At 53.5% G+C, this 20,883-nt stretch overlaps 6 protein-coding genes across 6 annotated transcripts; 4 read left to right on the top strand and 2 right to left on the bottom strand.

Moving 5' to 3' along the window:
- The first annotated feature begins 788 nt into the window (after positions 1-788).
- sec16 (COPII coat assembly protein SEC16) lies at positions 789-7,014 on the top strand. The gene is made up of 3 exons (XM_025581420.1): positions 789-992; positions 1,061-6,321; positions 6,382-7,014. Exons 2-3 carry the CDS (start codon positions 1,086-1,088, stop codon positions 6,960-6,962), a joined length of 5,817 nt encoding a protein of 1,938 aa, XP_025446469.1. The 5' UTR covers positions 789-992; positions 1,061-1,085; the 3' UTR covers positions 6,963-7,014.
- Positions 7,015-7,614: 600 nt separating this feature from the next.
- BO95DRAFT_353801 (checkpoint protein HUS1 family protein) lies at positions 7,615-9,263 on the bottom strand (the record flags this gene model as incomplete). Its single annotated transcript, XM_025582186.1, has 6 exons — positions 7,615-7,641; positions 7,709-7,785; positions 7,929-8,468; positions 8,550-8,811; positions 8,938-9,056; positions 9,221-9,263. The coding sequence occupies 6 exons, from the start codon at positions 9,261-9,263 to the stop codon at positions 7,615-7,617; spliced, it is 1,068 nt and encodes a 355-aa protein (XP_025446468.1).
- A 2,697-nt stretch (positions 9,264-11,960) lies between these two features.
- BO95DRAFT_337185 (uncharacterized protein) lies at positions 11,961-13,373 on the top strand (the record flags this gene model as incomplete). Its single annotated transcript, XM_025581943.1, has 1 exon — positions 11,961-13,373. A coding segment is annotated over one exon (1,413 nt), but the record flags the coding sequence as incomplete, so codon positions are not given.
- A 741-nt stretch (positions 13,374-14,114) lies between these two features.
- On the top strand, positions 14,115-16,067 carry BO95DRAFT_353889 (uncharacterized protein; the record flags this gene model as incomplete). Its single annotated transcript, XM_025582190.1, has 1 exon — positions 14,115-16,067. One exon carries the CDS (start codon positions 14,115-14,117, stop codon positions 16,065-16,067), a length of 1,953 nt encoding a protein of 650 aa, XP_025446466.1.
- A 915-nt stretch (positions 16,068-16,982) lies between these two features.
- BO95DRAFT_479206 (UPF0261-domain-containing protein) lies at positions 16,983-18,204 on the bottom strand (the record flags this gene model as incomplete). Its single annotated transcript, XM_025590093.1, has 3 exons — positions 16,983-17,798; positions 17,916-18,016; positions 18,081-18,204. The coding sequence occupies 3 exons, from the start codon at positions 18,202-18,204 to the stop codon at positions 16,983-16,985; spliced, it is 1,041 nt and encodes a 346-aa protein (XP_025446465.1).
- Positions 18,205-18,941: 737 nt separating this feature from the next.
- Positions 18,942-19,962, top strand: BO95DRAFT_459891 (fungal specific transcription factor domain-containing protein; the record flags this gene model as incomplete). The annotated part of the gene is made up of 2 exons (XM_025588690.1): positions 18,942-19,630; positions 19,695-19,962. The coding sequence occupies 2 exons, from the start codon at positions 18,942-18,944 to the stop codon at positions 19,960-19,962; spliced, it is 957 nt and encodes a 318-aa protein (XP_025446464.1).
- Between the last annotated feature and the right edge of the window lie 921 nt (positions 19,963-20,883).

Here is a 20,883-nt window from a genome sequence, read left to right as displayed (position 1 = left end):
CGCGCGGGTGTGGCTTATCAACCAAATGTTGCAGCATCGATGTCATTCAGTTTCCACTTTCTTTCTTTGGCTTCATTTGTATGCAATGGGGACCATACAGTCCTATATCTGTAAGTTACACAAGGAAAATCTCTGGTATAACCATTATTGTGGTATGATCACGGGCAATGTTGTCATTTTACGCCAGTAGGTGTATAGTCCCCTATCTTCTCCAGTGCTCGTACTCGTAAGAAAGGGCATCTATTGAAAAGAAGATATAGGTATATTGTCAATCATGTACCTCTCCAACTCATTATTGCATAGGCTTGTGAGCAGTTTTGGACTTGTCTATAGCTGCTGCAAGCCCCATACCCAAGTGATAACTCACCAAATGCAAGCTTTCTCGCAAGCCTCGCTCCCACCTGCTCTGGTAAGGAGACTATATAAATGCGTATTTACCACTTTTCCCGGATGAAGCTCCAAAACATACAATTATTTATGTAGCCTTTCAAGGGTAAATACAAAACATTGAGATTGTAGAAAGTGAAGCCAGAATTGCACACATACTTCGCCTTCGTATTGTGTATATATGCCTGTCCGTTTATAGTTGTCCTTGGTATTACACAGACTTACTACTACGAAAGTAGTGCATCACTGGTCGCAGCGTAGCATAAACAGCATAAGAGCACGTGAACCCAAGAAACAGGTTAGGTGGCACTTCCGCTCGGCAGAACAATATTCCGCCCCGGATGACGGGCGCGTTCCCAAGGACGGAGGTTCAATTGCTATCATCATAAGCAATCCAGAACGGCCGCAGCTCCGGACGGGACTCGAGAAAGAACTACGCAGCCACCTGAACATGCAGTCATGATTCCATTGTCTCCTTATTTTTTGTAATGTCTATGCAACTGCATAGCTCTCTTTCTTATTTCCTTTCTTCTCCCCGATTCATGTTCCATGCCGCTTAATATCTGACGACCCTTATCATACTAATCTGCTTGTCAGCCATCGAGGTATGTTCACACCCCCTGGCATTGGGAAGACTGAAGACAGGGACTCATGTCCATTTTTGACTTTCAAGTCTTTGAGCATTAGCGAAATTCAACATGGCACACACAAATGCAGCGGCCGTGTGGAATCCGGCTTTCAGGTCGGAAGACGATGTCCCTCGTGTGACGACACCCACCGAACTCGAGATCAACACCGCGATCGAAGCTACTAGCATCCCTCTTGGCTCGCCAATGGAAACTCCTCACAATGTGTCTTTTGGTGACGTACTTTCTTCGCCATCGAACTATGCCAACAATACACAAGAAGCAACTGCGCCCGATGTGGGCGTTCCCGAGTCTCCCGCGAACCGCGAACAAGCGCCAGCTCAGGACGAAGTGGTCGCAGAGCCACAGGTACACGACACATTTGAAGGACTGTCAACGGCTAATAAGGAGATTATCGAACCGTCGGAGGAGCCAATCAGTATGCACGGAGACACAGTGGAGAACCCTACCGGGGAACATGTCGGAGGCGCAGAAACAATGCCGAATGGGGAGGAAGAGGCGCAGAAACCTGCGGAAATCGTCAGTGACTTGGTAGAGTCAGGCAATATCACTCCCACCGGTCCCACCGGTACATTCCGGGGAGACGAGCTCCCGAATCCCAATGGAGAGATCCAGAGCAGCCACGATCTCTGGGGAAGCCCTGCTCAGGAGGAACAAGACGGCGATGATTTCTTCAATCAGCTCAAGACGCAAACAAAGCCCATATACTTCTCGCCCGAAACAGAGACGAGATTTGAGGAAGGCGTTCCGTTGCTGAATAGGGGCATTGATTCTCTAATTGAGCCTCCAGAGACGGTGGAAAGCCGAATCAATAACGTATTCAAGGCTGACGGAGATGAGGAAGATGATTTTTTCAAATCCGTGCCAGACTCAGCTTCTGAGCCAAGTCCTGAAGTTCATCTCACTCGAAAGAGCACGTCTCAAGTGTTGGATTCACTGGGTGTATCGGAGGAGCCAACGAACAATGCTGAGGAGCCGAGCGAGCAGGACCCTGACAGTGCTCCGGCTGCAGTGGGCTTAGAAGCGTCTCCAGTTGAGATTCCTGATCCAAGCGAGCAGGAACCTGAGAGCGCTTTGGCAGCAGCCGGTTCGCGCGTTCCAGTCGATACTGTTGATCCAAGTGAGCAGGAGTTTGAGAATGCTTTGGCAGCAGCCGGCTCGCAGGCTCCGGTGGATGCTGTTGATACTAGCGAGCAGGAGTTCGAGAGTGCTTTGGCAGCAGCCAGCTCTCAATTCCCAGTCAGCGCTGCCGATCCAAGCGAGCAGGAATTCGAGAGCGCTTTGGCTATAGCTGGCTCCCCATTCCCTGCCAATCTCGCTGATCCGAATGAGGATGAATTTGAGAAGGCATTGGCTGCAGCAGGCTCACAGGACAACATGAAAAAGAACTCGTCCGACGATAATCTGGCAGCGCGCTGGCAGGCAGAGCTCTCCGATGAAGACGCCGACGGTTTACCGTCGGAAGAAGACCTCGCAGCCCGATGGCAAGCAGAGCTGGACGACGATGATGACCTGCTTTTTGAAGACGAATCTGCTGGAGGAACTAAGCAGCCAAGTTTCGAAGAATTACTTGGGAACCCTGCTCCGGTTGCTCAAGCGGGGCCCAGTCCCCTTGCCCCACCAAACAACTCGGTCCGACCCAGAGCGCAGGAAAGGTCTTATGTCCCACACCAGCCATCAACATCGGATCTGCTCCAGGGAATCCCCGCAATGAGCCCCGGGGCTGGCTATTTTGCTCAACCACCCCGCCCGACTGAAGGAACAAAGAAAGCCGAGAGTTTCGCCGAACGTGCCAAGGAGGGTTATAGGTCACCTTATGATCTTCCTGAGGACCTTACGCGCCCTCGTCGACCGGTCATTACCAACAGAGCAGTCGTCTCGCAACCGGGCGTCCCGCCGCCGCCGCCGCGAAGCAACAGCCTTCCAGTACCTCCTCCGAAGGCGCCGGGTTCGGCATCTTCCATGCCCACACCTCCGGTTGGCGCGACATCGACTGCTACTGCACCTGCACCAAAGAACTTTTTTGAGGAACTTCCTTTACCGCCGCCTCGCGCACCTTCTCGGCCGGCAAGCACGGACCGATACACACCTGCTCCCAATGCGGTGCCAGCAGCGCCATCGTACTCAGCGCCTCCGCCACCGGTTAATCCGTATGCTAGCGCTATCCCCGCTCCTCAGCTAACTGTCGACTCGCAGCCCCAGCCTCAATTACAACAACCTGAAAGAATAGACCCCTATGCGAGTTTGTTAAGCCCAAGCGCTCCTGGCGGCGCCGCTGCAGCTCCTGGTGCATCGAGATATTCGCCGAAGCCACCGAATTTGCAGAATGGAATCAAGCCACCAGCCTCCCCGAGATACTCTCCAGCTCCCCCACCATCTGGTGCTCCCCCGCCTCCTCGCAACCGCTATGCCTCTCAGGCTCCTAGCCACCCTGGTCAAGCTGTCACCCTTCCATTCCAACCCCGTACATCAAGCCCTCTGGCTCATCATGAGAAGGTCTCCTATCGTCCTCAGGAAGAGTTGGAAAAGCGACCGTCCTTAGATTATTCGGCACTCCCTCCTACCATCGACGTGCAATCTCATCCCGAGTCTGCCGTCAACCCGCTGTTCACACCTGGCGAAACTGCTATTGAAGCCACAATTACCGGTGTTGATCTAAGCGAAGAGAAAGCAAGCATGCAGCCGGTGTCTCCCCCGAGAAGTCAGTATGCTCCGCCCGAATATGTTAACGAATTTGCTCAACGCATTACCCCAGCCGGCCAAGTCAACGCCCCGCCAGTTCCTGCGCCCGTTGTTGATGAGCCCCCCTTCATGCCTCCGCGTAGATCAATGACACAATCACCGGGCCAGCAAACCCTTGGCCCTCGATTATCTGTGCCATCAGTCGACCCTTTACAAAGACCTGCCTCAGCTCATGGCTCTGGCTCACCTACCAAATCCGTGAATCCTTACGCACCAGTCCAAGGTTCGATACATAACCGTGCCGCCTCTCAGCAATTGGACTTCATTCCTCCAACGGATGATCAGCAGTATGACCCTCTCGAACGCTGGAAGGGGGCGCCCATAGTCAAACTCGGCTTTGGTGGCACTGTTTTATCGTGTTTCCCCCAGCATATTCCTCGATATGCTGCTGGGCAAATGGCCCCTAGAATAAAACCAAGTCCTGGAGAGGTGAAAACATGCCAGCTCAACGACTGGATCCCGCCCCCGGAAAGCATTGTCCGCCACCCAGGTCCCCTCAAGTCCAAATCCAAGAAGAAGGATTTGCTTGCTTGGCTCTCAAGCAAGATAGCCGCATTCGAGAATGAAGGTATCCCGGAGAGTGCTCGACTCTTTCCTGATGGCCATAAGCGCTACGACGAGAAGGTTCTATTGTGGAAAGTTGTTCGCGCCATGGTTGAACATGATGGTGCCCTCGAAGGCTCACCTGAGGTCCAGAAGTCCCTGCGCAGTATCATTCTCCCTCATCTACAAAGCAACGAGACAGACGACAGCTACGACACAGGCTTCCAGCCTATCAACAGTTCTCAGCCCGCCGATGCGCCTTCTCGCCCGGATGCAGCCAATCCTCAAGCTATTGGCACCCTCCGTAACAATCTTCTACTTGGGGAGCGCGAAAAGGCCGTCTGGGCGGCAGTGGATAGTCGCTTGTGGGGTCACGCGATGCTTTTAGCGTCGACTATGGATCGTTCGGTCTGGAAGCAGGTCGTTCAAGAATTCGTCAGACGTGAAGTCAGATCGACTTCCGGAAGCACCGAATCCTTGGCGGCTCTGTACGAGATTTTTGCCGGCAACGTCGAGGAGAGCGTTGATGAGCTGGTGCCGCCATCAGCAAGGGCTGGCTTGCAAATGGTCAGTAAAGTGGACGGACATGGGTCTGCCAGAAACGCGCTCGAAGGTCTGGAAAGTTGGCGCGAGACACTCGGCCTCGTACTAAGCAACCGCAGTGCGGAAGATCACCAAGCTCTCCTGGCCCTTGGACGGCTGCTCTCGAGCTACGGCCGCGTAGAGGCTGCGCACATTTGCTTTCTTTTCTCACGCGCTGCAGTGTTCGGCGGTGTCGATGATCCTCAAACGAGTATTGTCCTCTTAGGAGCTGATCATCAGCGATCTTCCACCTCTGCGCTGCAGGACGAAGACTGTATATTGCTCACCGAGGCCTATGACTATGCCAATTCCGTCCTCTCGGCCTCTCCGAAGCCACCGCTCTGTCATCTCTTGGCTTACAAGTTGGTCTATGCTTGGTGTCTCGCCGATCGTGGCCAAAAGACAGAAGCTCAGCAGTACTGTGATGCCATTGCAGCAACCGTGAAAGCGACGACCAAGTCCTCGCCCTATCATAACCAGCAGCTGTACTATGGAGTTGACGAGCTTTCGGCAAGGTTGAAGCAGTCGACTAGCGACGGTGGCTCGTCATGGATTTCAAGGCCCAGCATGGAGAAGGTTTCTGGCTCAATGTGGGCCAAGTTCAATAGCTTCGTTGCCGGCGAAGACAACAATGCCACATCTACCGATCCTGCGAAGGGTGGTGAGGCAGATATAGGTCCATTTGCTAAATTAGCTGGCACGCCTACTGTGAGTCGCTCGCCTTCCGTGTCAGACATCTACGGAGGGCAACCGAGTCATGGCGCTGCTCCTTCACGTTATTTACCAAACAACCAATACGCCCCTACCTCCTCACCCGAGCAGTTCCGCGGTAGATCGTCTCTTGACTCTCAGAGATCGTCTTCTTACAATTTTGGTCTTGCACAGCGACGGGGCTCGCAGGACCCTTCGACACCGGTTGACAATGGCCCATACCAAGGGGGAATGTTCTATAACTCTCCGCCATCAAACGCAGGCTATCAGCAAACACCTCCTCAAACTTCGTATATGCCCCTGGCACCGGTCGAGGAAGATTTAGTCTCTCAGCCCCAGGCTAAGGCTCCGTTTGCTCCAGGACCTGGGTCCCCTAATATGGTCTCGCCCTACCAACCTCCTGGATATGGATCCTTTGGCCAGCTGCTCCATGAGACTCCTTCCGCCGTCTCTCAGGCAGATGAGGGTGGCTATATGCCTCCTATGGGCGGTGGCGGCTATGAGCCTCCCGCAGAGTCCAACGCCGCACCCGAGTCAGCAAATCCCGAGGAACAAGAAAATGAAGAGCCGGCTAAGAAAAAGAAGTCGTTCATGGATGACGATGATGACGATGATCTAGCTGCTCGAGCCGCTGCAGTTCAGAAAGCGGAGAAGGCACGCAAGGACCGAGAAGCAGATGAAGCCTTCCGAAAGGCCGCAGAGGCCGATGGTAAGTGACAATACAGCTCGATATCTCTTTTCCTTCGCCAAACTAACATTGTTGACATAGCCAAACGAGGTGCTCCCGCTAAAAAGGGATGGTTTGGTGGCTGGTTTGGTGGGAAGAAAGAAGGCGAGAACCCCGGCGGTGGCCCGATTCGAGCCAAGCTTGGCGAAGAGAGTTCCTTCTACTACGATACCGAGTTGAAGAAATGGGTCAACAAGAAAGATCCGAATAGCGCAACTGCAGCCCGTGCCACGCCGCCACCCCCACGTGGATCCGGGCCTCCCAGCCGGACGGCCAGCGGCAGCAGTGGTGCGCCGCCACCACCTGCGACAACTGCATCTCCGATGCTGTCCGGGGCCGGTAGCCGCCCTACATCTGCTGCAGGTGCCCCTCCTCCGCCCCTTTCCGGCAGCCCCGCCCCGCCATCCGCTCTAGGCGCTGCGCCTCCAATCCCACGGTCCATCTCGACGGGCGCCGCACTACCCACACCACCGAGCGCTGGTCTCGCCGCGCCTCCCCGGCCGGCGACGTCGTTGAGCAATGCCAGCTCCATCGATGACCTCCTCGGAGCGCCGCAGGCACGCAAAGGCCCTGCCGCTAAGGGCAAAAAGAAGGGACGTTATGTCGATGTCATGGCAAAATGATCGACCTACCCCTTCTTCCTCCCATTCCACTCGGCATGCGGACCTTAGTGGCCTATATATTGTACCCCTAATACCTCTTTTTTTTTATATTTTCCTATAATGTCTAACGATTCCTCTTTGTTGGAACCCCCAGTTTTATATTACATGTCATCGGGAGCGTGTCCTGGCTTTTCAGGGATAGTTCATCGGTTTGATTTGACGTTCGCTCAGCAAACAGCGTTGCATGCCGTCGAAACTTACTCTTTTCAAAATGGGGCTTTCCATTCTTGGCCCGGCGGCCCATCCTTTGCATGACTGGTTGGATTTCGTGTATATTACATGTGTGCACATATTGAATTTCCATTTTTTTTACTATGAGGATGTCCAATTCATCGCTTCACCTTAGCTAGGCGTATTGAGGATGATGGTTGTTCTGAGTATATGCCTAGCATTTCTCCGTGAGATGTTTGCTGCTGTCAATGCACCATGGATTCTAGCATGGGATTTGGAAATTGTGCACTCTAATCGACCGATCTATATGCGTAGGGAACAAGGGTAGGCTTTATAGTACAGAGCAGGTATAAATAGGGAGTGATATAAAGATTTTAGGAGATTCGTGAAGCAACAATGTCGTGAGATAGATAGATCCGTGCGTGCCCGGATAATGGGAAAATCAAGCCGCATATGAATTGATGTAGTACTAGAGGCGATATGAATGATTAGCGACGTGTAAGTGCCAGTAGCTGTCTGGTTTTCAGCATCCTTACCGTCAGACACGAGTCCTCTTCATTGAATGTCCCAGGAAGGTAGACGTAGAGAATCAAGGCCGTCTCGTGAACGAAAGCTGGCACACAGAACCATTAGCACAGCCTCTCTTGTGGTACTAATGGGAGAGGGAGTCCGGGAAGCTACGTTCGACCATAAAATCCCGAATAGAAGGGGAAAGAAAGAAAAAAAAAAGGGGAAAGGGGGAGAGGGTGAACGCACAAGCAACCACCCTTGGACTCAACCTCCCCACACTCAACACTTTTCCCCAGTCGCGCCCATCGATCCGCACGCGCGCCCACCCGGCCTCGTCATCCCCGGGCACCGCGCGCATCCGCTCACTCGGCAACCGCTCGATCTCGCCCTGGGACAGCTGGCCCGGGTCCAGCGAGGGGTTGACGAGGTCGGTCCACACGCTCGAGATGCGCAGGGCGTCCGTGGCGATCGCCAGCCGGAGGGCGCCGTGCATGTTGGCGGACAGCTCGAGTTTCGGGGCGGCGGCCGACGCGCCCGTCGCGGTGGGTTTCGTGGCGGCATCCGCCGCGGACGCAAACCCATGGCCCGGGGAGGCGAGCTTGGTGAACCGCTCGGAGATGCTCTTCAGTTGGCCGAGGCTCGGGAGGATGATGTGCACGTCTGGGTCGCGGCAGCGGGGTTCGTGGAGGCCCTCGACGGCGGACTCGTGGAAGACCTTCACGGGGATTTCTTGCGTGATCACGGTTTCGCGTTCGCGGCCGGGGCGGGAGGGCCCGTTGGGGGTGTCTGTCGTGGTTGATGACGGCGGGGGCGCATGGGCCGGCCCGTTGGTGATAGTCGGAGGGTCATTGCTGCTGCTACTACTACCGCTGCCCGGACCAGTTCCGGTTCCGGTTCCAGGTGCGGTGGTGATGATGCCCAGTGCGTTGGACCCGGGCGCCCAGGATAGCGTGCGGATGGTCAGTGCCAGGAGCGGGATGCGGCCCTTCTGGGTGAGGCGGAGTTGGGCGGATTTGGCGTCGACGGCGGAGCGGAGCGCCCGGTGCAGGGCGCCGATCGGCACTTCTAGGTTGATGATTCCGCCTGAGTTGGATTCGAGGATGTAGCTTGATTCGTCGAAGATGGCGTCCTGGAGAGGTCCTTGTCAGTTTGGTTGTGTTCTGGAGATGAGATGAGTTTGAAAATAGCAACGGCTCGATTTGGTGGTGGGTAGTTAGTGAGTGGTGGTTGCTTGGTTGCTTGGTTCGGGGCGTACAATTGGTAATTGTGCCCATACTTGGGTGCCTTGGTCGGGGATAATGGTGAAGCGGATGTTGCCTGGCTCGAGGCGCATCCAGCAGGTCTTGCCCAGCGATGAGAGGGAGGCGGTTAGCTCTGTTGGAGTTGGTACGTGGTGTTAGTTATGTGGACTCGGTCATTGCGAACAGTGACCTGGTGGTTTGGTTGGTCTAGGCCTTCAGAGCTTCAAGGAAGGCTACCACCCGGAACGCCAAAACGCGGTAGATGGAGCAGCACGCGACAAGAGGCAATAAACGTACTGGAGAAAGTCTCCGCATTGGTGAGTTTCGTTCGGAAACGCATGGTGAATTATCTATTGCATGTTTGGGAAAAGCAGGTGGGTTTATTGTGTAGGCACACCAACAATTGATGTTGATGTTGATGTTGATGTTGATGTTGATGTTGATGTTGAGCGCAAGGTAGTGGATGAATGCGATGATGTTATGGTGGTTGGTTGAGCTCGGCCGGCCGGTGTGGGGGATCCGCGAGGAGCAAACAGCGCAAATCCAACGGACCATCTATTGTTAGCATCCAGTATCTACGGAGTAGTTCACAATCTCATTCTCCCCACGCCTTCTGAAACATGTCACAGACTTCCCTCAATCAACGTGTCGCTTTCTACTTGGTCATTGCTTAATAGAAATAGATTCGATGGCTATTTCGCCTAACACAGCGGCGACCGCCACTTACTTCGATCCTTCTAGACAGTTGTTCGGCTAGGACGTGGCTGGCGCCTTGCAAGTTCCTCAATGACACAACATGATACATAACCCACTCCTCATTGCGATCCCGACAGAAACCACCCACGTGGCTGGCGGCACAATAGCACAATGGTTCTGTTCATCAGATGGGACGAGAAAGCTCCATGCCTTTTTCTAGGCCGGGGTCCTTGCTACTTCCCTTACAGACCTTAGTTTCTCGACTTTCAGAGGTACTCAACCTTACTGGTATACTCCAGGGATACTGTACTGGACGTACCCTTCCTGCACTCCTTCGCGAAGGGGAGAACATCTCGACTGAGTATCCCTTTCATCAAGGGTTCACGATCCCTGATCTGGGGGTCGAGAAAAGCGAGCCAACACCTTGTCGCGACGAATCCTTTTTACTGCCCTGCAGTCTGGGAGTGTCTAATATCATCCTACCCATTCATTAATTTTTCAGTAGCCAACTAGTGCCCTTCTTTGCGAAGATACTCCCGTAGCAAGCGCAGCCTTGCTGATCGGAAGCCCACAATTGCCTACTCGGGGTATTGATCATAACACTTCTCTGGTCGCAAACACGGTAGAGTTCGATGGACATGCAAGAGATGTCGAAGTAATCTCCAATGCAGTCCATTGATAACAGTCAAAGCACCCAAGAGACTTCCATAATGCCAATCAACTCTAATAACAAAGGCAAAAGAGCTCGAACGGTCGCAGATATGAGATATGATATGCAAGGGGGTGTCGATCACCGATCTACTCTCCGAATGTTCTTCAACCCCAAGTGGTCCGAGAGAGCCGACAAGGGCAGCTTGTGGACAGCCGGAACACATCGCGGAAGCGACATTACCTCGCACAGCCACTTTTGATTGCACTTCATACTACTTGTGCACAGGCTTCCATGTATTGGGAGGGCTCCGGAAAGGGGAATGGGACAGTCTTGTCCGCCAGGTTCCGAAGGTGGATTACTGCTTACTGCATGGAGATGGGTCTCGTGTGCCAGAGACAGCAGTCATGTTGATTGTACAGGAAATTTACGGAGTGCCGGAGACTGTATGTCGTACAGGATGGTGTGCATCTGTTGTTGACAGATCCCATCCGACATAAGAAAAGGGGGGATGTTTTGTTTAAATAGAGGAGGTCGGGAGTGGAGGAAAGGAGAAACAGTATGGAGAAGTAGATACTGTACTCCAGTTAGTTAACTTAGACCCTAGCTAGACACACAAATATGAAGAATGGAGCTGTTTTCTACGGCAAGTCTAGGGCTTTTCTTGACGAGATACGGAGAGTTATTTTTATTACACTAGTAATAATAGGGCATATTTATGCCTGAGTAGATGGGAGTTGAGTGGGAGAGTGGCAGTGGCAGTGGCAGTGGCAGTGGCAGCATCGGAATTCACGAGAATAAATAGTTAAAGTACTCATTCTATTTTGCCCCTATTAATCCTGACGCGGCTCCACTCCCAGCATTCCCGTGTGTCGCGCGGCCAGCTAAGACTAGCTCACTAACTAATTGACGAGCTCCTCTCTCTCTCTCTCTCTCTCTCTCCAACCGCGCGCAAGTCTCCGTTCTCTCTTCCCCCCCGTTCCACCCAGGCCAACACTCATTCTAACCAACTCACCACTGCATAACTCGCCCCCCTCCCTCCCCGATCTTCGAATCATCGTTGCCACTCCAGTCATTCTCTTGAGTCAAGAGCTGGTCTCCTGAGATCGATCATCGTCATCCCACTCTCGCTTTATCATTGTGCTTCCTGCAGCCGCCCAACTCTCAACTCTCCCTAACTTCCCTCTAAGCCTGTTTTTGGGCCCTGCAGTGTGATCTATCACCATTAACCACCATCACTATCACTAAGCATCATCCCATAGCTCGGCCTCTCTCTGCCTCTCTTGGCCTCCCTCTCTCGCCCCAGATCTCACTCTCCCCCTCTTGCACCTCTTCATTAATTTCCGCCCGATCTTAACCTTTCCTCTGGCCCTCATACATTCTTTTCACCATTGGGTGCATTTAAACAGCGTCGGCCTGATTCGGACTTTAATTCCTTCATTTCCCCTCCGCATCCTCCCGTCTATTACGACATCTCGACTCATCTCGAACCTCGAACCAGAAACTCAACCTGCTTCCCCTCCTCTTCTATAGACTTTGGCGGGATCGCGTCAGCATGCTTGCTCTTCAGCTATATTCTCTCTCTTCGACCTTCGACATTGCGACCCGTCCTCCATCACTTAAACCTCACTACTGATCTTTTGCGACAACTCCGATCTGGTCCTCTCCCGGCGACTGCCGCTCTCTTCCGACATGGCCAGTAGTCGCGTCGCTCCCCTTCCTTCGCCAATCTACCACCGCAACCCACCGCGATCTCGATCTCCGGACCGACCGATCCCCGATTATGAACACACCGATCCCCTCCTCGGGAGTCTTTCACCCGAGTCCACTCTCCAAGCGCTCACCTCCACCAATGCCGTCCCCAAGAACGAACGAGCTGCCCATGATATCCTGTCCAGAAGTATCGCTCAGGTTTCCCCAGCGGAAAGAGCCCTCGCAATTCGCGCAGCAATTGTCGCTCAAAAGTTGAATTTGTGGTACAAGGAAATCCAGTCATGGAATTGGCCGAAACAGACCGGTGATGAGAAAGGATTGGGCTTCATCCCTCCGTCCGATGCGACTGACGAGGAATACTACGGTAGCCTGCCTACCGCCATGGTAGAGGAACACGAGAAGCGCATTGACGAAATCCGAGATGAAATGGACCTGCTAGATATGGACGAGCTCAAGGAGCACGTTCTCAATGCCCACATCCCGGCCCGGTCTCGGCCCTCTTCGGCTAACAGTAGCCTATCCATCCCTCCTCAACTGTCTTACGTCCAATTGAGCGATTTCACTGCCGTCATCACCGCCACTATTCTCCGGGCCCTGCCTCTTTTATCGCGCCTAACGAGCTTGCTCTCGATCTGGGACGTTCGTCTGTTGGTTCTGCGACAGATTCCCGTCTTGCTTCGCAGCTTGCGCCTCGCCCGCTCTGAGCTGGAGGCTGCCTTGGATCTCTTAAAGTCTTCCCATCCTCCTAGCGAGAAGGACCCGTTGTTTTCCCGGTCCAACTATCATGCAAAGCGCTCCCAATTGGAAGCCACGGTTGTGTCTGCTGGTCGGAGATTGGATTGTGTGCTTGACGCTTTGGACGAGTGCGAAGATTCTATTCCCGACAGCTGGATCGATGACCTCGAAGGTATCGAGGCGGAGTTTGGCTCTTGGACCATGCAAGCAGAACAACGCACCGTTGAAAACGAGTGGCAGCGCATGACACTCCTTTCGAAGACCAGCGCCAATCTCGACGTAGAAAAGGACGTGTCTGAGCAATCGTCGACTGATTCTTCTCGCGGCGAGGACCAATCTCCAAACTCGTCTGCTCCCGTTTTACAGACATGTCACACTTTTCCAATGGAGACTATCGACGAAGAAGAACTCAATACTCCTGTCGAGGCCGCGCCTCCTTATCGAGCACCGACTAGCCAGGAAGATACGAGTGTGCAATCCGTTATCGAAGCGGCTCCCTCGAGCTTGGATCGCACGGCTTCACCTGCGCTTTCCGAAGCGATCAACATCCCTACTGAGCTTGTTTCTAGCAATGCGACTCCCAACGTCTCCCAAACTTCCATTGCTTCAACATCTCGTCCTGTCACACTTGCCTCTTCTACGACCAGTGTCGAACAGGAGGAGGATGCTCATCCGTTTGGTACACAACTACCTTCCTCCCATGCCATGATGAGCTCGGATGAGAAACCCCGCTTGCAACGCTCCGAGAGCCCTCTTGCCAACGAAACGCCTCATATTGAAGCAAACCGCGCGCAAGATACATCTATATGTCTCGACGTACAGCCGACCAATCCTGCTATGGAAGACCAAAAGCCTCTAGCCTGCGAGGAGGTTCCTGTGGTCCAAGAAATCTATTCATACGCAAAGGAAACCGAGCGCGTCTCAGAGGAACCGGAGGATTTTCTACCAACCAGTGAACAAGACATGCCTCCGGCCGCAGAAGAGATTGGCCTTCCATGCCCTTCGCACAAATCTCCTAGTCTGACTCTCCCGGAAGATAGCCTGCAGCCACCGAGCAGCCCGCAGACAGACACCGGAAGCGTAATCATACGGCGACCAAAGAATCTATCCATGTCCCCCCGAGGGGTAGGCAGCCCCAGAATTGAAGAGGACTCTTCGCACACCACGAACTTGAAACCCTACGATCAACATTGTGAAAATCTACCGCCTTCATCGAATCTGGATGAAAAATCCGCATTGGCCAAACAGACTGGCCAGAATGACTCCGAGGTCCCGACAACAAAGCCACCCAGTTGTACAAGCTCGATTCCCGCCTTCAGCTCTGATTCCCCCGGAACTTCAGCAAAGTCGGTAGTTGCAAGCAGCGACGAAGAGCTCCCAGCCCGGACTTCTTCTCTGATGTTGAAGGAAGCGACGGACGACCCGACTCCCAAAAAGCCTCTTGAAAGTCCGATCAAATTGTCCAACACTCGACCGGGTCCTTTGATCTTCGAGACAGAGCACGCAGACTCTCGTCACAGGCGCAGGTCGATTGCTTCTTCTCTCTCGGACTATCCTTCGCTTGTTTCAAGCCCCGAGAGGCGTGAGCCGCACGGATCCTCATCTAACGGAACTCCTTTACTTCTCGAAACTCCCCCACCCTTCCTGGCAGGCTACCAGTCATCTGATCCTGTAGCGCCTGGCAGCGACCATACGTTGCGAGAAGACCGCCTCTTCCGCCTTGACAGTCAGAAGGCTTCTCCGCATACGGATTTCGTTCACAACCGAAACCTCAGCCTTCCCTTGCAGCGCTTCATCAGTGAAAGGTTAGAGTTAACCTTTGGAAACGAGAGCGGCAGGGAACCTGAAAGCACTGCAACAACCGAAAGACCCACAGAAGTGTTTCCCAGCCTTCACTCTGGCCCGAGAAAATCCTCTTTACCGCCTCAAGCTGGTAAATCTTCGACCTCGACCAAAAGCACGCGACGTTCTGCCACTCAGTCACCCGAGGTCACTCGTGAAGGGAGCTTCAACCAGGGGTCAGATGGCATCGCAAAGACGCTGCGTGAAGCTTGGGAGCATACTAAAAACGCTAGCTCAACAGCATCAGTCCAGAAGGTTCCGGCAGCGCCCCTGGAAAATTCGTCCACGATGCGTCTGAAGAGACAATTGACTTCACATCCTAGTCTCGAGAGCATCGGAGCGTACCGATCGGAGGCTCGATCTAACGATGAGTCTTCATCCATCCCAGCCTTCCTTAAGACTGCGTCGCGGACCTCAACCCCAACCCCGCAGATGAGAAAGCCCAAGGACCATTTGGATGAAAAGATTTCCTCTATCCTAACTGCCCTCGATGCGCAGATCCACCTCGTGTCCGCGGACACCCATGAGCACGATGGACATTCGACATCATCTTACCCACTGAAACAAAGGGAGCGCTTTCGCTCTGTCTCTCCTCACGGCTCGCCAGCTCGTAGTAGCACACCTACTCCATCGTTGACCATCACCCCCGCCGTTTCCCGCCGGCGCTATTCCCATGCGCACGCTCCAGAAGAGAGTTCCGTGAAGCTCTACCATCTGCACCGAGGTGGCAAGTCTGCCCCCACGAAGTTGTTCGTCCGGTCAGTGGGCGAGAACGGCGAGCGCGTCATGGTTCGCGTCGGTGGTGGGTGGGCAGATCTCGCAGAGTACCTGAGGGAATTCGCCGTCCATCACGGACGCCGACATGTTTCGGACACGCCTTTGGTAGAGGTGCAGGGGCTTTCCCGCACCTCGCCCCCGTCTCCACCTAGAAATAGATTGGCACCCACTGCCAGCGGACGGAGAACCCCGTCACGACCGCCCTCCGTCATCAGTAACCGGCCAGGGTCATCTTTGGCTGTTCGCAAAACCCGGCGGACCTCTAACGTGTCGGATATGACCGAGTTCCGCACATGCAACCCTGGCGACACGCTGAGCACTTCGTATTCACCCATGTCAACCGTATCCTCGCGCCGTCGACTGTCAACGTCGTCCAACGCCTCGATGGGCGCGTCCTCGGCAAGCGAGTTCCGGCATGGGTCTTCGTATTCGCCCACGAACACCGCCGCGGGCAGTGCCAGCCACACGGTTCCTCTCGGCCTTGCAGGGCCGCGTCCCAGGCACGTCTCGATCAGCGCCGAGAGCGAGGCATGGGTGGAAGACGTACTCGGACAAGCTCGAAGGAGCTCGTCCCTGCGGCCGTACACCTACGGCCTCGCGCCGCAAGAGCCAGAGCCCGCTCCCGAAAAGGCGCTCCCTCCTCCCGTGATCTCAAAATCACGGAGTATCAGCGATCTGGGCACCGTCGGCTCCAGCCGACGCATCGCTCTGCGCGGACTTGGAAGACGTTAAGCTTCGCAAAGTTCACATTCCTTCATCTCATACCCTCGACATCCCACACCCGCCTTCCCACCTCTTTTTCCCTCTTGATTATCTGCTCTGTTCACTAGCACTGGCGTTGGCCGTTCATTACCCGGGTTTCTTGCATGTTAAATTCGGTTTGTCTCGTCATGAAAGAGACAGGTAAGGTGCATACAAAAAGTGATTTTGTTCGCAGCGAGCATTTTGCCTCCGTTTATTCCCCGGATGTCTTGATTTGCGTTTGCATTGGCTAGGCGAACAGGTCTCTTCCTTCTTTTACTTTTATTCACGTCTGTCTCATCAAGACACGACAACCTTTCATGTGACCTTCACAGCGCCCACTTTCAACCTGGTGCATCAGCGGAGGACTACCTTTTACTTCGATTCGTGTGATCTAATTGTACCTACTCACTGATTCTACTTTCCCCCTCGAGAGATCGAGGATCAATTTGATCTCAGGTGGGCGGGGTCCTGGTTGACCTGTCTGCCTGCCTATCTTTCAAATCTCACATTGTGCGAGATATGATGTCTCAAAACCGATGTTCGGATCTAATCAATAAACATCAAGTGTTGAATCGATCGTCGATAATTCCCTTGTCTCGTAACCCGTTCGAAAGACACCAAAGCCTAGCCTAGTTAGTGATCCTCTTCTAGTCATTGCCGGAATAGGACAAACTCAGGATCTGCAAGTACAACTGGAAGATTCACTATCCCGAATAAAAATCGCCGCCGCCTATGAGAGCTGTATAAGTCAACCTATTGGCCCCACCCAGCAACAGCCTGCATCCTCCATCTGTTAGAACGGATCCTTAGGAGTGATTTCAGTACGCTTTCGAAGTATCATTTAGTGGGTCATTTAATTTGGATAAGGATCTGGAGAAGAGAAAATAACCACGAAGAATCCGGCTACCGCAATGCGATGTCAGCCGAGTGCTGCGCCACGAGGGCCATAAGACGGTCCGCAATAGCAATTGCGAATCCCTTGTCATTAAGATCTCGCCCATCAGAAAACACCCTAACCTTCATGCTTTCCAGCCCGGATTGTAGAGTGTCGGCGAGGGCGGCATCAGCTTCAGCATCTGCAAACACAACCCCGGCTGTCCCAATGCTACTTGTTCCTCCTCGAGGAAGCCACACCTCAACCATTTCTGGGGTCTGAGCAAACCGGCCAATTCTGTCAAGGATGAAACGTCCCACACTGCGGCATTCAGCTGCAGAGGTCCGCATACAGGTCACATTTGGGTTATGAGCATGCAACTTGCGGTCGTGATATTGCCGTGGGACGGACTCCATCTGTCCAAAGTTCACTGTGTCCGTGGCCCCGATGGAGATGATGTTGGGGATTCCACGCTTTAGTGTTGCCTCCAGGCGGCTAGTATCGCAACTCATGCATCCGCCAGCCATCGCGGGGCTGTGGCTAGCTGCATATTTTGATAGCAGATCGGCATGGCCGAAGGTGATGGCCTCATCCGTAGTGTCCTGTCGGCCACAGTCAATCAGGGTGATTTCCAGAGGTGTTGAAGAGCGCGCGGCATTGTGCTGCAACTGTCGATAGAGAAAGAGAACCTCTGTGCGCTTGGTATCGAGCGTTCCCAGAAGGATGATATGCGGCATATTAGACGATTGGAAACGGGTTTGTCTTCCGTCCTTTGCTCGGTATTTTAGTTCTGCAACGAGGTAGATAGTAGATAGTAGATAGTAGATAATACCCGAAGTAGAGCTCTATGTCAGTCAGTGGCAACTCGTGGAAGAACCGCTTCATCCGCTCCGCTCCGTCTTCTCCGTCATCTCAGACATCTCAGACATCCTCGCAATAACGACATCCACCAGTTCGCCCACCTCCACCTCCGCCTCCACCTCCGCCACCAGGAAATGGCTCGGGCCGCCACCCCAATAGCCCTGCTGTGCAAAGAGAATCCAATCCTGATCTCCTGGCTCGGCTGCAGAGACTGGAGCAGTTGCTGCAAATAGAAAACGGGGAGCAAGACCAAGCACCCCCTCTACCTGAAGGTTCTGGTCCGGGTCCAGATTCAGGAAATCGGCAGGGATCATCAGCAGCTGGTGCTCTCATCCCCTCATCCACATCGGGACACGTGCGCTTTTTCCCCAATACTTCCGGTTGGCGCATTGTCCAGCGAGCTTCTCAACCGGATCCATTCCCGAGCCGGGAACATGCCATCCCTGACACGCCCAGCGGACCTTATCCTTTTGGCGGAAATGATACTGAAAGGCGAGCCAATATTTCAGCAAAGCTTTCTCCTACGGACTATTGCGACCGGCTCAAGGAGGTCTATTTCCAGTCGTTTATCCCGGTAGGTTGTTCCCGAATCTCCGGGTGATCACTCTACATACATCACGATATGGCTGATGAAAAGGGATCCGTCTGACCCCAGCTCTTTCCTATTCTGCATGCCCCCACGTTTCATGATCGGTATCGGCAATTTTGCGAGAACCCAGACCAGGTCTCCCTAGCTTGGCTCGCTCTGCTATTCACCATTCTGGGCGCCGCTGTTCTCGCGCTGGAACATGATGATCCTCTACTGAGGGCCCTCAGCCGCAAACCGACCCCCTGGGACCAAGTCACCGAGCTCTCGGAGCGGTATTACACCGCAGCCATGAAATGTCTCGAGGCGGATCGCTATCTGTGGCGACATAACATATGGACACTGCAGGCTCTGCTAAATCTTATATATGGAATCCATCATAGCCACGGTCAAACTTGGACTCTTCTGGGTCTTGCCTATCACCTAGCACTCTCGATTGGATGCCACGTGGACCCGGCCGTATTCTCTTTGGATATTGTTGAAGTCGAGGAGCGTCGCCGCTGTTGGTACAGCTCTGACGACACTGCTCTATCATCAAAATATGGCGATTACGGGTTTTGATCTCTATTCGTCTGTGCTCTCGTCCCATGTCCTTTCCCCCGCCGAGGTGTGGAATGACGAAATCATCCAGGGAGGGCCAAGCCCAGCCGTGACATCGGTAGGTATCAAACCCGTCTCCTACTTGATTCGAAAGTCACGCCTCTTTCAATTATCCGCGAAGGTCTGCAACTCCACGTACGGGGCAAGCTCAGATGACTCGACGGCGCTTCGCCGCCTGGATGCGATGATACGGGCCGAAATCGACCCCCTGGAGCAGAATTACGCCTCCAGGTCGGGAATCGACTCCTCAGTCATCCGTGCTAATCTGCTACTCAGCTTCGCCCATCATCTGGTTCTCCTTTTCCACAGTACCATACTGAAAGAGGTGTCGGTTTGTCCGCCGCAACAAATCTGGTCGAAGCAATGCTGCCTGCAAAGCGCACAGCGCATCTTGGAACTCCATGCCGACTTCCACAAATCACCTCAATTCACGCCTTTTCACTGGTATATCCGGGGCCGGGGCGCTTTTCACGCCGCATTCATCCTGGTGCTGATCCTGTCCGTAGAGCCCCAGGAACCCTGTCCGTTGGATGCTGTGCTGCTGTTGCATAATTGCCATGCTCTGCTGGAGGCGTCAAAAGCACAGAGCCAACTCTGTACACACACCGCACGAATCCTTGGCCAGATGCTGTAAGGCGGCCTGTCGAATGCGATCATGCTGCACCATACCAGATGCTGACAGGACGGCTTCTAGATCAAGCAAGCGGCTGGGTGCTCCAGGGCTGGCGTCCGGTGAACCAGAAAGTGACTCACGCAACCTCGCCTCTCGGGGTGCCCAGTTAAATCCTCAGATCGACCTCGACCAGCCGATGGAGACCGGCGATGGCCGAGATTTGATATCGGAAAGCGTAGATTGTCCGGGTCTGTTGCGGCAGATTGAGCCGCAGCAATGGTTCAACCCCATGGACATGGATTGGGATCTGTGGGACTGGATTATGGCTGCATCTGGAACGACACCCTGACGCTTACCAACCGCTTTTGCGAAACCCCTCAGGATCCCTCATTAGCACTCTGCGGTTCTCATACGGTATGTATCATCTTTCGGAAGCAAGGAAGAACTTCGGGAGATGGGATCATAATTCAATCTAGCTATATAAGGCTATTCAAGAAGGACTAGCTAAGACTAGTACTAAGATCGATAGTAAGCAGCAGTTTAGCTACGACTCCACAATCACACTAATACACCCCCCCTAGCTTACTATATACTATCTGATCTATGAACCAAACTCTACATAAAGATTACCATAGTAAGTATCAAAAGCTCTAGCAGCGAAAACTAAAACGCGTAGTACAAACCTTAGTAAGAAACCTCAGTGAACAACTAATAGAATTATGATTACTCCAAAATTATTATTATAAACATCCAGGATTACACTATAAAATCGTTGATAAATCTAGCTATCTAAGACTGTCCAAGAGGAACTAGCTAAGATTACCGAGGTGGGCGGTAAGCGGCAGCCTGGCCTGGGCGAGGCCGCAACCTCTTGTTGTTACGTAAGCACACGAGTCTGATCAGTTAACGTTAACCGTTGACCATTTACCAGACATGTGCGAATATAGGGCAGCCAACCCAACGGTTTCGCGCTCCGACTCCGACTCAAATTATCTTGCTTTCGATGACCAAGCCCTGCCAGGGGGACTGTGCAGCCCATGGCTGCTGGGAAATCGGGAGGTTAAACCGCCGGCGTTCTACAACCGATGACACACGGCCGTCGGAAATTCGGATCTCAAATACGTTTCGGCCTCGAAGTGCAATGCATTAAGTTACTGCGTGCGTCGACGGGGGAGAAATTGCCAGGTTGAACAATTCGTCACCCGCCCCCCCCCCCCCCCCACCTTTGCTATCTCCGCGCGCCATGACTTATATCCGCCGTTCGTCCGCC

The sequence above is a fragment of the Aspergillus brunneoviolaceus genome (assembly GCF_003184695.1).
Source record: "Aspergillus brunneoviolaceus CBS 621.78 unplaced genomic scaffold BO95scaffold_7, whole genome shotgun sequence".
Lineage (NCBI taxonomy): Eukaryota > Fungi > Ascomycota > Eurotiomycetes > Eurotiales > Aspergillaceae > Aspergillus > Aspergillus brunneoviolaceus.
Note: the sequence above shows the minus strand (reverse complement) of the source record. Positions and strands in the feature narration are given on the sequence as shown.